Here is a 16968-nt window from a genome sequence, read left to right as displayed (position 1 = left end):
AAAAGTCCCAGAACTGACAGTGCAAAGACTTGCAAGTTCTGGCAACAATCAGTCTGAAGATCCGGCCGATGGATGGATGTATGTAACCCTGGAAGTCATTCAGCACTCCCGTTATGGAGCAGGTGCTTGCGTATGGGCTTGGCACAAAGTACAGAAATCAAAGCCATCCACAGTGGTCCTCACTGGGCAGAGACAAATAGAAGATGACTAGCCTGTGTTCCCAAACTTTGGCACATCCTTGGGAGAACTAAGTTGATCAGAACATCTGAGTGACAGCATAAAAGAAAGATAAAAATGAGTTAATGAAAAATAAAAATGAAAGATCTCTTTGCAGTCAGGTATATTACCAATGCAGGATGAAAAGTTGTATCCCTGCCCACCCAGATTAGCTAGAGGAATGGAGGGCATACAAGTAAGCCTTAGCGCAGATCCATATGGATAATCTCTTTGAGCAAAGTGTGAGAGGCTCCAGCTCCAAGTTCTTGTGACTCTAGGTCACACGGAATGTGAATGTGTACGTGGACCACCACCTGAAGAAAGGAAGTACGGGATACTAGACACATCACAGTAAAATCGATGACATTGAGAGCAGAAAAGAGGACCAAGAAGCTGTGACAGAACAGAGCTTTTCTGGGAAAAGAGAAGGAGACTCATAGAAAATTAGGATTAAACTTAATATTCTTATACGATCAAGAGAGGTTGGAGAATTCCAAAAGGATTTTTGGACACTGGTGGTGTGAAAAATATAAAGTAGTAAGGGGCAATAACTCAAAATAAGGAACAAAACCACAAAGTATGAACAACACTGCTCCCAGTGAAGGTAGCAAGAAAATGGATGATATTAAAAGCAGCAGTAGGTGATGATACAGAGGATAAACCCAAATGTGATCTAAAACAAAGAGAACCAGCACTGAGAAAGACAGAAACATCCACAATATGTGACTTGCATCCCCAATGTATGACTTGCATCCAGAACAGCAATTTCAGGACTTAAGTGTATAGCATGTATTATCCTACTATAAAAATGAACAGGCCTATAAAAAGATTTGGTGAGGATCTCTTTTTTATCTTCGAACAGCAATAAAAAGGACATTCCTGTAGTCTTAGCTACTCAGCACCTAGGAGATACAAACCTCATCTGACAGAAGTACTTCAATAGCAGGAGTAGGTTGCAATACAGCCCTTGTTCAAGCATCGTTATTATACAGGCCATAACATTTTTCTACATGTACTCTAATTAAAAGAGGGAAAGGAAGGAAATAGTCAGACCTGCACTCTCACTTCCAAGTCTAACCATCTGAAGCAAAATCAGTGCCATACTATGGATCTTTTCTTATAAACAAGCTTTTCTACTATTCTAATCATTACTATTTCTGCTAGCAGCTGTTTTTCTTAGCATGATTTTGTTATGTAGCTATCAGGAAATCACATGCAATGGAAGTTTCAGAAAAACACAAGCATTTGCAGGATCAGGTATTTAAAGATATTTCTGAAAAGAAGCAGATTTTGAAGCGAAAACCTTACTTTGAGAGATTGAGCAGTGTCAGCATCAGTGTCATGGTAGAGTATAACATTATTGGCCATGTCAAAGCTTTCACGCACGCCAAGGTGGTAGAACAGTGATGGCTGCTTGGAAATATCACTCATGTCCACAACTGCAACATCTGAAATGAGAGAGGGAGGGTGTAAAGTGCTAAAAAAATAATCATCATAAACCCAATTTTATTCTTACACAGGATTTAAAATAAATCCTGAAATTAAACATATATTTGGAAAAAATCAATATATTCAAATAAGGATCATTTTTTCACGGTACAAGTAAATTTTACCATTCATATAAAAGATAACAACCTACTCAGGAAATTATCAGTGTTAGAGTAATGGGGAGGCAGAGTTTATGAATTCTGCTTGAGGTTTTGAAATCACTGCATCAGGAATGCCTCAGGTAAAGCAGCAGTTCTGTATTTGCTCTCTGAACTAGTCCTGACAGCCTGAACACCCAAGAGGATGGAAGGCTCCAAACCTTCAGGTGGAACCTCCAAGAACAATAAAGTAGCAGAAAATTAGGGAAAACTGCAAGACCAAGTTTGTCTTAAGAGTCTGAGCTTTGGAGAACAGGAAATTCCTGAACAGTAAAAAAGAAATTACTGTGAAAGTTGACTTTCAAAAGCTACAGGCAAGATATTCAAGATGGGGGGTACAGGAATGAGGTGATTCAACCACAAGTGGCCAGAGCAAGACTTCCACTGCTCTTGGGTAGTATTCCAGTCAGAAATGGAAGTAAAAAAATTGACATCAGTGGAAGATTACCTATACAGAGAGCTAAAGAGAAATACCCCATATTATGCAGAACAGCTGAGATACAGGCAAAAGATTCTCAGTTCACCGTTTGGTTCTCATATAAGCCTAAAGGCCAGTACAGAGAGAAGAGGTCACTGGAGAAGTGGACATTTAATGCTGAGTTTTTTAGCTTGATTCTTATATACTCTGTGCTACCTAAGAAAATCTGGCTTTAAAGCTTTTTAAAGGTCTGTATCTATATATCTGTCTGCTTTCACCACTATGGGATAGATGGATGAACTTAAATCCAAAGTATTCATAAGACTAGAGCCTTGGCGTTGAAACCACAGGGGAGTCTGAGGTTCAAAACAGATTCCAGAGACTCAGTGCAGCTGGGCAGTAAATCTTACATCTCTGAAGGGGTAACAGACAGTGTCTGTACCTACGGGGAATGACAGAGAAGGGTGAGCTACTAGTAAACAAGAAATCTAAAAGCGGGTCTGATGTATAAGATCCAAACACAGCAGCCAGTTTACCTGGGCTTCACCGAGGTTACACATCACAAGAATCAATACCCCATACTTAGTATGCAAGTTCTTGGAAAAGCCTGCAATGAATATACACTCCTGTACAATTTCATCAGGCTATGCTTGCACACCACACTGCGGTCAGCCAGTCCCTCTGGTTACTAACACACTCCCTGTTAAAGCACAAGGAATGTTTTGAGTCCAAAGACAATGACCTGCCTTAAGACCAAAACATCACCATTCAAGAGAAAAACAAACAACCCAAACCCAACAAAACAAACAAACAAACAACACAAAAATCCAAACACACCTCCTCCCCCACCAAAAAAAACCAAAACCCCAACACAAAATCATGGCAACATGAGAAAATCCCCTTATTCCTGTAGAATCTCAAATCCTGCACGACCTACTGATAATCTTTCCAGTTCGTGTTTAGCCAGCTCTCTACAGCATGGGCAAAATTCTTAGTATACTGCACACTGTAAGGTCCCAAACTTAGGTTCAACCTCCTCCATTATAGACAAGCATGAAGCAAGAGCTAAGGTCAACTTTGATCAAATCTTTTCATGAATGAGGAATTTTATGCAATAATGAAACATTTCACATAGGCCTAAAAGACCAATGGATATGGTTTCCTATGTTCAGAATGCAAGAGAGCAGGGGAAGGTACAGCCCCTCTGTAAAGACAGAAGGCTTCCAAGTGAAGCACAGCGATCTTTACAATGCATGCACCGGAGGATGTGGAGGGTAGAGGTGTGCTTAATGTTGCACATGACCAGTTTTGGATGATTCTGGAACAGAACATTTAAACTCATTGCTTTGTTTCTGCAGCAGCAACTCACATTTAAAAGAACGTGCCCATAAAAATGTGTCCTTCCTCATTTCTTCTTAAGCGTAAGAGATCTTTTAAACTCTTTTTGTTTTCTTGTGGTTGTGTATGAAACTATTTTCACCCTGAAAATAGTTTTCTTTTGTCACAAACCCCCAAATTGATCTCACTTTATTAAGTATCTGATTGCAGTTTGTCTATGCTTTTGTTTCCATGGTAAAACAATTATGCTATGTGTGTATTTTTTAGTGCATTAAGGTAATTCATCAGTATTACTAGTACAATCTTGATTAGGTGTCTGCATTGTTGCAACAGATGGCACATAAATAATTTCTTATACTACAGTTTACATATCTTAATACTAGCGTGTCTTAAGAGACCAGACAGGGGAAGAGATAAATAACTATGACAACTGAAATGAGATTAGAGATCATTACTTGTGGTAAAACAGGAGACTATGAAACTAATAAATAATTCAACAGGAAAAACATTATTACATGGGTTAAAACCAGAGGACTTACATCTCTATCTGGAATGCACCTGAAGGCATCATATAATTTAATGATCTACGCAAATCACAAGTCTTCATGTGACTGTTGTATCATTTATGGCACTGCTAGCAACAACAAAAGGAAAATTTTGGTACCGGGTTTGGGGATTTAGAAGTTAAAAGTAGTAAACAAGGCAAAATGAAGAAATAGGCTGAAAAATGCTGAAAGTTAAATGGAATCTAGGAGGCCTAACAGAAGAAAAAGTCAGAAAAAGTCTGCACTGCTTTCAACTCCTAATCTAAGACTCACCTCCATCCAGCCTTATCCATGTGGAGAACAAGAACCTTAGTCCATTATTATGGATTCATTATTTTTCAGCATTTGGAACCTATCTATACATAACAGATTAAAAAGAAAATACCAAACTTAACATGATAATAGAAACCTTATTGGAGGAAAATGTAGAATTCTGCCCCTTCTTATTCACTAGCATCCTGGTAAATTACAAACTTTCAGATTACTATTCCTTCAGATTATTGACTATTTGCATTAGTGTCCTTCATAGTTAGTAAATAAACAAATGTGTTATCCTTGAAATCCACTGGAGGAAACTCAAAATTATTCTTCAGAACACCACCAATGCTTCTAACAAAAAAAAAAAAAAAAAAAATCAATCATCATAACTATCTTCAAGAACCCATAACTTCAGGATGCACATTCCATTTTTTTTCTGCACTGCATGACTGCATGGTCCTTTAAAGGAGAGAATGCCAAAGTGTTTATAGGGAAACAATTATGGTAAAATTTGAAGTGTATTTGAAAACCAGGAATCCTTTGCAGCTTTCACTTAAGGTAAAACAAAAGGCACAACGCTCTCAACTTTAATATACCCTAAATAGCATTTTTAAAACCATTTCGTATATTTCAGACTAAGCTTAACTTCCAGTAGACTAAACCCAAGTCCTGCACTTTTGTATAAATAGTAAAATTAACTGTTACAATTTAGAAATTGCTTACGAAGCACCTTTAAGAAGGAAGGTTGTTCTTATAAGCTGCAATCAACTTTTGCACAAGAATTCAGTTGTGGCTGGAGTCAGACTACAAGCTTCAGCCTACTTCCTATTTCAGAGAAGGAAACACAAGCATGCACACTGGAGGCCTGAAAGTTTTTGATACAGTGAGGGCACTTCCTTTGGAATGAGCGTTTAGTTCACAGGCCAAAGGACTTGAGAACTCAAAGGACAGGAAATTTAAGAATTAAATTAGGTATGAATCCTCATATTAATTTGGGAAAAAAGAAGATTTCTTTCTGTTCACATATAGTAAGTGCTGAAGAAAAAACAGTGAGATTTGGGGATTTTATTAATGATACCAATCACAAATTGGAGAAAGAAGACAATTTTAATATTGGCCAAATAATTTTTAATTCAATGTTTTTAAAGGATGATTATCTTGGGAAGACAACAGAGAAAATTAGATTCCGATTCTGGTGTATTATCCATCCACACCCACTCTGTTTATAAAATGAAGCAAAATCTAAACTTAGATATATCTCACTTTTGACAGCTCTAATGGATCTGTTACGTGCTTTAGGAATTCTGAAAACCTGGGCATCAAATGGCAAAAATTCTGAAATGTGCTCAGCCATCATTTGTCTGTTTGCTCAGGAAAACAAAAGGACTGTTGTAAAGTGGCCATTTCAGGCACATGTTGTTTTATCAAAACCAGGGCCACACCTCTAACTGGTGTTCTCAGACTGAGCTTGTCATTTGCCTTTTACTCAGGTGTGGCTTTAATCTTACCTTCATCTGCCACAGGTTTTATGTTACAAAATGATCTATTAGTGAGAAAAGTGCACCACACACCAAAATGTATCAGTTCTGTTCCTCTCACCTAGCAAAAAGGAAGGCAAGGGCAAAAAGCCTAACAATTGGGGCCCTTATAAAAGCCAGCGTTATCAGAACAGCAAACACAAGGGGCAAAGTCAGACCTTTCTTTTGCATTTCTTCCTTCCTGTGTGTCAAATCTTGCTCTGGCAAGCAGTTTCACATCCTTCCCCATGAAGTCATTCTGCTCTGTGAATGTGAATACTGTGAGTGCTGAAGAGGTAAATTCAACTATGTATTAGCTGACCAGAAGCAGCATTCTTGGCTAAGGAAAGTCGGCTGTTAAATAACTTTCCTGAAAGGACCAGGCAAATCCAGAGCCCTGCCGTTGCTAGGAAAGAAACCAAAAAACTTTAATTTTCAGATGAGCCTTTCCGCTATATGGCAGCATTACTAACTGCAACAATTAGTGCTTTGCTCCACTTAACACACAAACACATTAAAACCGGCAGTGTCCCACCTCCAGAGACAAATCTGGGAACAGCTGTGTTAAGCAAAGCGGTCCAACTGGCACTTCACAGGCCGGATCCAGCTAACCCACTGCCTTTGTTTGGAAAGCAGGCGCATCCACGTGGAGGAGGAGGAGGAGGAGGAGGAGGAGGAAGAGTTGACATCCAAGTCTGTTTCTAACCACAGCATTTGGGTGCATGCTAGAGTCTTTTTCATGTGGCCCAGCAAGGCATCTCCTCCTTCCTATGCACCTAAAAAGTTTGGAGCACTCAAACTCAAGCCTCTCGGCTCCCAAGGCAAAAAGCTGAAAGACAGCAGTTTTTAAACTACCAGAATGGTTAGAACTTATCAAGCAAAGCTGTAGCCTGGATTACACTCTGAAAGTGGAGATAAGGAAGCTGGTACACTTATTTTTCCATGTCTAGATCACAAAAGTGCCTCATACAGCTTCCATTGAAACCACTGGGAGAACCTCCAGCAGCCTGAAATGGCACAGAATGAGCACTTTTTGGATAGCCAACCTGCACGTGGTGAAATGTGAAGTCCAAAGAAGCAGCCAGAAAAATAATCCAGTGTGGAAGAAACAGAGGCACACGTAGCTGGAGTGAAACCAGTAATGAATGCAACCAGCACAGCAACATGTACACAGAGCCTGAAAGCATTTTAATGTAGGTAAGGCATACAAAAACCATATTTATTTCAAACATTTACCAGAAAACATTTACCTTGTTCATGAGATAGTTCTCACCTGTAACCTTTTGTCTTTTCGGTTTCAAATACAGCCTTTGGCAACAACATTTGAAAATTTTAGTGTTAGGCTATCTCAGTAACATACGACATTATAACATTCACTGGCAATTCTCATCCAGCAAAACTGACCCTCAGGATACACCAAAAATCAGACAATCATCCAAAACAACAGCACGGACAAGACTGAGGGGCCAGTGCTCATCTCCGACTTTCATAATTCTGTATAAGTACCCATTTCATGCAATGAACTCCACAACAGGGTTACATTCAGACCCAAACATTACAGCCACTCATCATGTTAGCACTGTGGTGTTACTTTACAGTTGTACTCAGATACTGCATCTTTCATCTGTCCTCTGGTACACAAACACACATTAAAAATAGCACTAGAACATATTTTTCATGCTCCAGTGGCATTTATTGCAACTCAGGAGAAACTAGTATCTAAAACTATTAATTTTTCTAAACTATAACAAAGTATTTGTGCCATATTTATAATTGATACATATTCCTTAATATCAAAATAACCATCTGTTCCAAAAATTAAATCACTCAAGAAATTGCACTTTAGTTAAAAGGAACAGAACAAATTACAGCAGGTGAGCAACACTGCCAGTTCTAGGGGTTGATCTGTAACCTGAGTTCTCATTTATTTTTATGTTTTGAGGTTTCCTTATTCATTAGATACATCAACTGAAGCCTTCAATTCTTTCCCCTGCAATTGCATATTAGGAACTTTTTTGTTAAATGGAAGCGAGGATTCTTCCAAAAACGTTGGACACCAAAAGCAAAAGCTTTAAGAAACATTTTAGATGTTTCTTAAATATAATTAAATTCACAGTAAGTTTCAAACAAGGCAAGGCACTAAATTATGAACGCATTTCTACTGATCCAGAAAAGCAAAAATTGTGTCAAGGGCATGCCTGTGTTTATTACTTCTTTAACTGATCTTTAAAGAGAGTCTCTCAGACTCTGCCAAAACAGAATACAACCAGCACCCACAAGAACTGGTGTGGGAAGAAAAGTAATGCAGTTAATGTAATACATAGGGCATCCAAACTTAGAATGCATTTTTAATTCTTTTGCACAAGTATGAAGGAGAAAAATACAGTATGAGTGGAATACTGAAACACCTGAAAATAACCTGTCATTCAGCAGAGCAGAAAACATTATTTTTTGTATAGTTGGCAGTTTAGGGAAAGAAGGAAACAAAGAACTAATCCTCAAAGAACTTTTCTTACAATATGAATTGCAGAAGTTAGGAAATATATAATTCACTGTAAACTGTGTATGCCTAAGCTTAGAAGTTGCTTAATGTTTTCCATGACAAAACTTTGCTTTCAGTCCTTTTTAACTTTGCCAGTCTTTGCTTCAGGTTGGTTTTTTTCTTTATAAAAGACTTAATTAAAAACAACCCAGTCATTTGTGTTAGAGAACTTATTTTTCTGGCCAATGTTAAACATCCTCTCATGCCAAATTAAGAAGGCTTAGTGCTTCCAAGCACCAAAACAGAAATTTGTCAGACGAGTCAGGCTGTCTGGAAGTACTCTTGTTAGCCTCATGAAACGCTGCTCGTTCCAAAGCTAAGATTTCAGCAGTCAGTTGGTCAGAGTCACAAGGGAGATGTTTGGTGTCAGATGAGCCAGTCCTCACTCCCTCCATTGTCAGCGCAGAGAGAGGAAAAGCACTTTTAGAGCACCATTCATCTGATCTGTCAGAAGTCTACTTTAGGATGAGATGAACTGCAGCCCAGAAGTGCCCGTTTCTCTCCACTAACTATGAAGTGAGTCAAAGCCAACTGCAGACAGCCACACTGAAGTGTGCTATGAACCCCCTCCATAGAGCCTCGCAGCTCTGCTTTGAAGAATTTCATTAACCATTAAGGCATTTCAGTCAAGAACGGTACTACCTCAGCAGATATTTCCCTGCAGATGTTCCCACCAGCTGACCAATGAACTGGTGGCCAACAGAGAAGGACTACAGCTCTTTCTCATCAGTACTATACCCGCAGTCTCTCTGTCTGTGAGAAAGAAAAGGAAAGATTGTCACAATTCAAACCCTCATCTAAGATTTCCAAAGGAGTCTCTGAAACACCTAACTCTTGCTTGAGTTTTCCATAAATTGGGAGCTCATTTGTGAATCCCAGCTTATGACACTCTTTGCTTTGGCACTCAAATATGATTATACAACTGTGTGGATGACTGTTCTTTAGGAGGTGTGTTTGCATGTACTATCTCAGCCCAGAGTCTTTTCTGCTACCCATATAATCTGATTGTTGAGTTACATTGAAGCATTGACTATAACCTCCTGGCCTATGGATGAAGTTTATGTGCAAGTTAAATTCTCAGTAAAATTACCTTCAAGCCAAATACAAGCATTACATTTCCCTGTAAGGCAATGACATTCATACTAAAGCTAGTAAGAGACTTTTATCTTTTTTTTTTTTTTTTTTTTTCCCTTTTATACCATAGCTTGTGGGGTCCTGGGAACAACATAGCCTCAAGTCCAAGGGCACTAACTCACAGTGGTGTGAGAGATCACAGTCAAAAAAAGAATGTCCGCACACAGTGTCACTGGAAACTCACCCAGTATACACCCCTTTGCACAGCCACTCTTCCTTGAGGAAGGATTGCAAAAATTTACCCACTCTGGGACCACAATCAAAGTCAGGGATCTTTAGTTACCAACCACAACTGTATCAGATGGGTCCTGCCAAGGTCTGCACACTGCTAATAAATGAATTCTGAAAGTTGTGAGATGCACAAGAGATCAATATTTATACCATTTATTTGTAAAATTACAGCCTTCAAGCTCTCGGCTTAGAAATTGAGAGAGATCTCATCACTTGGATCTTAGCCATTTGAGCAGTTTCATGGCTCAGGTAGATGGATACTCATGCCTGCCTGCAACTCCTACCTCCTTCCCATGACCCATGGTCTCTGATTCTGTCTCTTCCCATTCTATTCTCCCCTTATCCCTCAACCTATATTTAACTTGATAATTTTTGCCTAACTTAGTGCTAGCACAGTAGCAGATAGAAGATCTGTCACTGCAGCTAATCAGTCCTGTGAGTGGTATCAGCTACCAGCTTCCCGCTAGCCTCCTGGAAAAGTACTTTAAGAAACTGTTATATTTTACAACAATTGAAAGAAATAAAGGCTGAAAACTTAATTTCATGAAAATGCATTTTTTACATATCATATAATAAACCACACTTGCATCTGTAAGTAAAAAAATCCAACTCTGTAAGTAGTAGAAAAGACTCTGGCCTGATATAGTACACACACAAACACCTCTTAGATATGGTCATCCACACTGTTTTATAATCATATTTCTTGAGGGCCAAAATAAAGTACTTAAATTTACAGTGGCTGTTGTTTAAACCTTGTAAGCATGCACCCAACAGAAGTAAAAAAAACAACAAAAAACCAAAAAAAAAACCCCAAATTAAAGTAATTTGCTATCACAGGTTGATATCCATCATTTGACCATGTATAATGTAAAAAGCAACTATTAATCACTGCAAGTTTCAGGAAAAACAATCCTTCCTTTAAAAAGACAATATATAGTGTGAAATACTCTATACTCACTACCTAATTATTGTTAAAACATGCCGAAGAATCTTAACATTCTAAGAAACTTTTTTTAAACAGCATAGCTCATAGCAGACAAGTGACTGTGGGGTACGTGGTGAACAAAGCAGTGCCCACCCGCCTCAGTGGCTGCAGAAGATGAGCAGTCACACCACGACAGGGGCCGACAAGATTGCAGGAAGGGAAAGGGCAGTCTCCTGGCTTAAGCAGCTGAATGCTTGCCTGCAAAACTGAATTCCATCCCTGCTTCTTTCTACTCCACAGCTGCTGCATGATGTTAGCCGGGTCACATAAACTGAGATTTCAGAGATGGACTTGGTGACCATACAGTTATTAAGATTCTGATTTTCAGAGGGAGAAAAAAAATAATAATCAAAATATCCCACTGGAACATGAAAAGTGGCTTTGAAAAACAGAGCCCTCATTTTAAAGGTAGTTTGTAACAAACCTCTTCTCTCTTTAGAGAGAAGAAAATTCCTAATATTTTACCTCAGCTATTCCCTTCTATCATCCAATTGTACCTCGGCATAAGTTACAACTCAAATAGCCTCTGATTTAGCATCTGGAGTCTTCCATCTGCAAAATAGCTAAGCATCTACAGAGCAATCAGTATGCCTGAATACTACCTCAGAAAAGACAGATATTTGCACTTCCCATGTGCTCATTCAATCTTTATACCCAAATGAATACTAATGAAGCAGCATTCAAAACTTCTCAAAGAGTATTTAAATAATCGACATTTGTTTCCCTTTTTGTTATTCACAGACATTAGGCAAATGAAGATTCCAGAAGTCACCCACTTCTCACTTTTTCCCAAATTCATTATCACTGATTGAAAAAGGCTTCCTAATCTACATATCCAGGACACTACAAAAATACCCACCCATCACAGATGATCTGAGAAAGATACCTGTTCAATAATTTTCTCTGTTTATATACTCTTAGTAAACAGCCATAATGAGTAGATGTCTCACATCATACATACTTTTCACTATGCCAGGTCATTAAGGATAAGATTATTTCCTAAAATCTCTCTGCAAGGCAAAAAGCCTACTAATTCTACAGAATCTGTCATTTCTCTGCCCTATTTAACAGCAGAGAGGAAAAGAAACAGCAGAGTAAATTAAAAACAGGCGCTTCACACTTGCCTGCCACACTAGCAGTGTGCCAAGCGTCACATGAGGCTATTTCCACTGCAACGTTTACAAGAGCTGAGCCAGCCAGTTGAGAGAGCATGCAGAAAAAACACCCCAACGCTGAACCTAATTTGAACCTTGCCTGTAGGCTGGGGGGGGAAATGAGAAAGGTGAACTTTATTTAACTTTTCCTATACCTCTGCACTTCCTACACTGGGTCATAAAAGGGAATGAAGTATCAAAAAAAAGATTACTTATGGGATAATCTGGCCTAAGTGAAATTAAGAAGAGTACAGAATTCAACAAGAAAGGCTGTCCCTTCCTCCCCGACTGCAGGCAAATCAATTTCTAGGCCAAGGAGGTTTAGATAAGCTCCAAACTTTTAGACATTTATCCAAACTAAACCACTTGAGAGTCACCCATCAGTTAATGTTGAATACCTTGGCTGGGAAGCAGAAAGAAACTGCCAAATCTGCACATCTCCAACAGGTCACACATTGGCCAACAACATATATCAAAAACATTTGAAAAAATAAAATCATGCTGAGCTTTATCTTCTGATCAAAGAAATGGAAAAGATAAGAAAAGTAATAAAATAAAAGGCAGTACAATGGAAAGAAAGAAGATTTCAGTACACTAAAGTTTGTAAGTCTGGGTTAAGCCAAGACCTTTATTCTTTTCTTTAAGAATTAAAAATATAGCATACAAAAATAAGGGACACTTCCCTACTCTAAATCTCTTCTTTTTCCCAAATATTTTTTTAAAAACAAACATCAAGAGACATCTCTATCATTAGCACTCGGAACTTGTGCGTACCAAACTGAGGTATCCCACCTCATAACTAGATTACAGATTTCCTCTTTACGTTGACAGACTCCCAGACTGTCATTTAGGACCCATGTAAAAACACAGTAAATTATGCAGAGAAAATGTTAATCAAGGAAAGGCAGTATTATTAAAGTGCAAATGAAAATAAAGTTTACATAAAGCCACAGCATCCTCTGTGAGCCAAGAGACTTGCACTCACATATAGATACAGATTTCTTAACTTAATATTCTGGATGCTGGGCAGATGTAGGTTCAATCTGCTATTTTTAACTTTCCTGTAAAGAGTACAAGCTTTATGTGCCAGCCTAAAAGACTGCACGCACTACTGAAAAAATCCTTATGTACCACTGAACACTGTAATTTCAAAAATGGGCAACATTCATTAAAAAATGAGAAAAATCTACTTCAAGGCACTAAGTAGTGTCAATAAAATCTAGGATTTCAGTAGAAGCTGGCCTTTCCAAAGCAAGTCACAACCATTATCTACTTAATCTTTAACTATCCTATAAATACAGTACACATTATTACTTCCAGCATGTAGATAGGCAATATTAAGCATGAACACAGCCTGTTTGTTGTCACAGCAGATCCATGCTAGATTTCCCTACTTCAACTAAGATTATAACTAAAAGTAAGATACCCAAAGTTAATCATCATAGGATCCCTGTAGAGTCAGAGGAATATAAGTACATCCAAACTGTGATTCATCAGGCACAATGAATCACATGAAATTGTGGTTTTACAACAAGCCTCTAAACATGGTCTCCAGCATTTACTGAATGTAGCGTAGGATGGTTCACCTCAAAATATACATACAAAGTTGTCACAAGATGAATCCCTGCATGGATGCTGACAATATCTCAGTTTAAGTATCTGATGGTGTATTTTTTTCTGGTTTTAATAAATCCCAAGACAGATTAGCTTTTTCCTTGTAAATTTAACTCTACAAGTATTGTTTTGAGGCTGATTTCTTGCAACGTTCTATTTATCACACAGCTGAATCCATAGCTGAAGTTTTTACACTGCTGTTCAAAGCAGTAGTCTGCAAGTACTTTCATTGTCCAAAGTCCCAAACAGGCTTCATGAAACCTCTGGCACTTCTCGATGGAGCATCCTTTTCTTATTTTGGGGAAAGACCATAGTCAGATTTGGGGATGATCAGCAAGGAACAATAAAAACAAAACTAAAAAAAAAAAAAAAAAAAAAAAAAAAAAAAAGTTGCAGAAGCAGTGAGCATCTTTATTAATGTGCAAGTTTCTCCCTTTTGAAGATTTCTGAATTTTGTGTATTGAGCCTTCTGCAGAGAGGATGGGTGCCAAGCCATAATACTAAGACAGACTGCTTTACCCCAAGTTCATGCATATTCACCCTAGGACCACTTCTCTCCATTGCCTCTGTGAGCATAGCGTTGTGTACTATAATTCACAGATCAGAATTCAGCAGTGAAAAAAACCCTAATGCTTGTCATATCAGTCACTCTGAAAATTAGTTTACAACTTTAAACTGGCAGAAAAAGCCAATTGCAAATGACTGGAAGAACTTACAGGCCTATGCCTGTAAGTAAAGCTTGAGCCGTGGAGCAGGGAGAACATTGACTTTTGTATCACTAGAGTCTGTGTGCTGGTTTTACAAGCACGGTTTCAGATGCAATGAGGGAGAAAAGAAATACGTGAATTACTGCAGTGAAGTTTTCAGATGGCAAGCAGTTTCTAAGAAAATGTTTTGGAAGTCTGTGTTATCAGGTCATCCAAACACTGTAGAGAGTCCTGAGATGTTCTGATGCACATGGGCTGTGTACCTTCAGCATAAATCAGCAGAATCTTCCCATCAGTTCTGATATTGCCTGATTTCACTTGACTAAACTAGCCTTCATTCAAAGATTAAGTTCTTACAATCACAGCAATGGTATTAACTGTGACAGACTGTATGTAAAAAATCAGTATCACTGGGATGCTGTTTGGTAACTGAGCAAATCTCGTGATTATCCTATGACCAACCTCAAAAATACAAAAGACAACAGAACATAGTTCCCTGCGCTATGCTGCTTCCAAAGAAAGAATATTATTAGTTGCATTCACTGAATTCTGCTGGAGAATACCCAGAGTCAGCATTCTGACAGACTGTCATGTAGTTATGGACCAAGCCAGAAAACTGGGTCTGTGCTTTTACAGCACAGCTCTTATTTGTGGCCAGGCCAGCCACAAGGCTGCCCTGACACCGTCAGAATCATCCTTTTTACTGTGTTCTGGACTGCAGTACGACTATGAGACACCCAGGCTATCAGACGATGTCAAGTGCTGTTGACAGTGGGCATTTACTGCTTTTGCCTTTGGAACTAGAGTTTCGCTGCTGTTCACTAGCTGGAATTAAGTGTTAGGTTTGCAAGGCAAGACTAAATCAGCATATTTTTCAAAGGATTTGTTAAAAGTGTTCAGGGAGTATGACAACAGTGAGTATTTTCATGAATAGCAGCATATGCTCCAGAGGGAGGAAGGGATCTATTCAACACATTGCAGCATTCATTTCTCATGAATCCTTAAAGCTTTATCAGCTTTAATGAAACAGAAGTCAAAGTTAGGGTTGAACAACTACCATAGTTAGATCTGAGACCCCACAGATTTATTAAACCAACAGGATAGACAGCAACTGCCACCACTTTCAGGGACTGTAAGGTGGAAACTCAAATTTGAAGTCATACTGAAGGAAAAGGATCAACCATACATTGCTAATCTGTACCTAATGAATGTGTCATGGTGGGAGTATGCAAGAAAGTTTAGATTTAAGATCCTAAATTCTGAATATCCATCTTTAAAATTGTCCAAAATACCAAAAGTTAAGGAAATTAACTTGCTATTGTTCTCTGAATTTGTATTATATCTTCTCAGAGGCAATCATAACTGCAAAACAAGGAACCTGAAGAGGCATTAAAGGGTAAAAAAAATATAATAATTAAAAAAATAATCAAGCATTTTTTTGTGCCTTAATTGCAAGCCAGAAAGTCAAGGCAGTTTCTGGTTTTCCAAAAACAATATGAAGACTTACCTAGTTTTGTTCTGTGGTTATTATAATAAACAAAAAGGTAAGTTTATCAACTCTGAAACTTAATTACCATGAAAACAAAAAATCCAGCTCAACCGTGTTCAGACATCCTTTCATTCTAATTCAGATACTTTCTTGACCTGGTGACAACCCATAATTTGTCAGTTATCTTAAGGACCATGAACAAGTAGTAGGAACAGGCACAATGTCTGGCTTTGAGCTTGATAATCATGTTCTTTTCTCAAACTGGGTTTAAAAAGACAGAAGCATGTCAAGCATCTGTTTACAAAGAAAATATCTGAAACACTTAACTCAGTTCCACAAAAGACAGAGACAATGCTGATAAAAGCAGACAGTTACTCTGTTGAACAGGATTGCACACACAGAAGCTCTGCTAAGTAAGGAAAGCCTAGTGCCAAACTGTAATGCCATTGTAAACATTAGCTTCTCTCCTGCAAATTTTTATTATCGACGAAGGTCAGAGCAGCAGAGATTACTGGTCTATCACCGTTGGAAAGCAACACACAGATACAGCCTTGTACTGTTTTCATTTACCAATTCCCAACTCCAGTTTCATGTTGTCACTCTCAGAGCAAAGGCAAAACTAACAGGAATTCTCTCCCCTCAACATACACACAAATAAGCAGAATTTAATTTTTTTTTAAAGAATCTTTTTCTTCAACTGTCGTGAGTGAAAGGCAGCAACAGGAGAGTTAATGCAGCTAGTCTCACCTGAGTGGAACTATTATGGGCAGATATTTTTCTGCATTAGACAAAACCCGCAGCCTTTCAGTGATGGCTAGGGCAAAGACACTTGATGCAATACAATTTCTTCTGGCTGCGCTAGCTACTAAATATCTGTAACAAATTTAAAGGGGGTGGAGGAGAGGGAATAGCAATCAAGTGGCAAATAAGTCACTATCCCAAGTGTAAACAAAGTAACTCCCCTGTTATTTTCCCACAGTCAGTTTCATGAATCTACAACTCTGTTTTTGACAGGCCTGGAGGCAATGGAGTACCACAATTCATGGAAAGCACTGCTGACACTGGTAGGAACCTGAGGAATTTTAGGGAAAGCTCATTATCATGCTGATTTACATGGGAGTTTGTTTGTTTGTTTGTTTTCCAGAACTAATGCGTTTGGGGCTTAGACTTCAAA

At 38.4% G+C, this 16968-nt stretch overlaps 1 protein-coding gene across 4 annotated transcripts in view; it reads right to left on the bottom strand.

The window, feature by feature from the left end:
* MAP3K15 (mitogen-activated protein kinase kinase kinase 15) overlaps positions 1-16968 on the bottom strand; it is an 88558-nt gene that overhangs the window by 63467 nt on the left and 8123 nt on the right. For 3 of the 4 annotated variants that reach the window (XM_030019869.2, XM_030019871.2, XM_030019870.2), the window contains exon 2: positions 1525-1664. The exons of the other annotated variant lie outside the window; for it this stretch is intronic. In XM_030019869.2, the coding sequence (XP_029875729.1) occupies positions 1525-1664 (140 nt within the window). The remainder of the gene's footprint in view (positions 1-1524; positions 1665-16968) is intronic. 4 annotated transcript variants of the gene reach the window in all.

Source organism: Aquila chrysaetos, chromosome 7, assembly GCF_900496995.4.
Source record: "Aquila chrysaetos chrysaetos chromosome 7, bAquChr1.4, whole genome shotgun sequence".
In the NCBI taxonomy this organism is placed as follows: Eukaryota; Metazoa; Chordata; class Aves; order Accipitriformes; family Accipitridae; genus Aquila; species Aquila chrysaetos.
The sequence above is the reverse complement of the archived record's forward strand: the minus strand, read 5'-3'. Positions and strand labels throughout refer to the sequence as shown.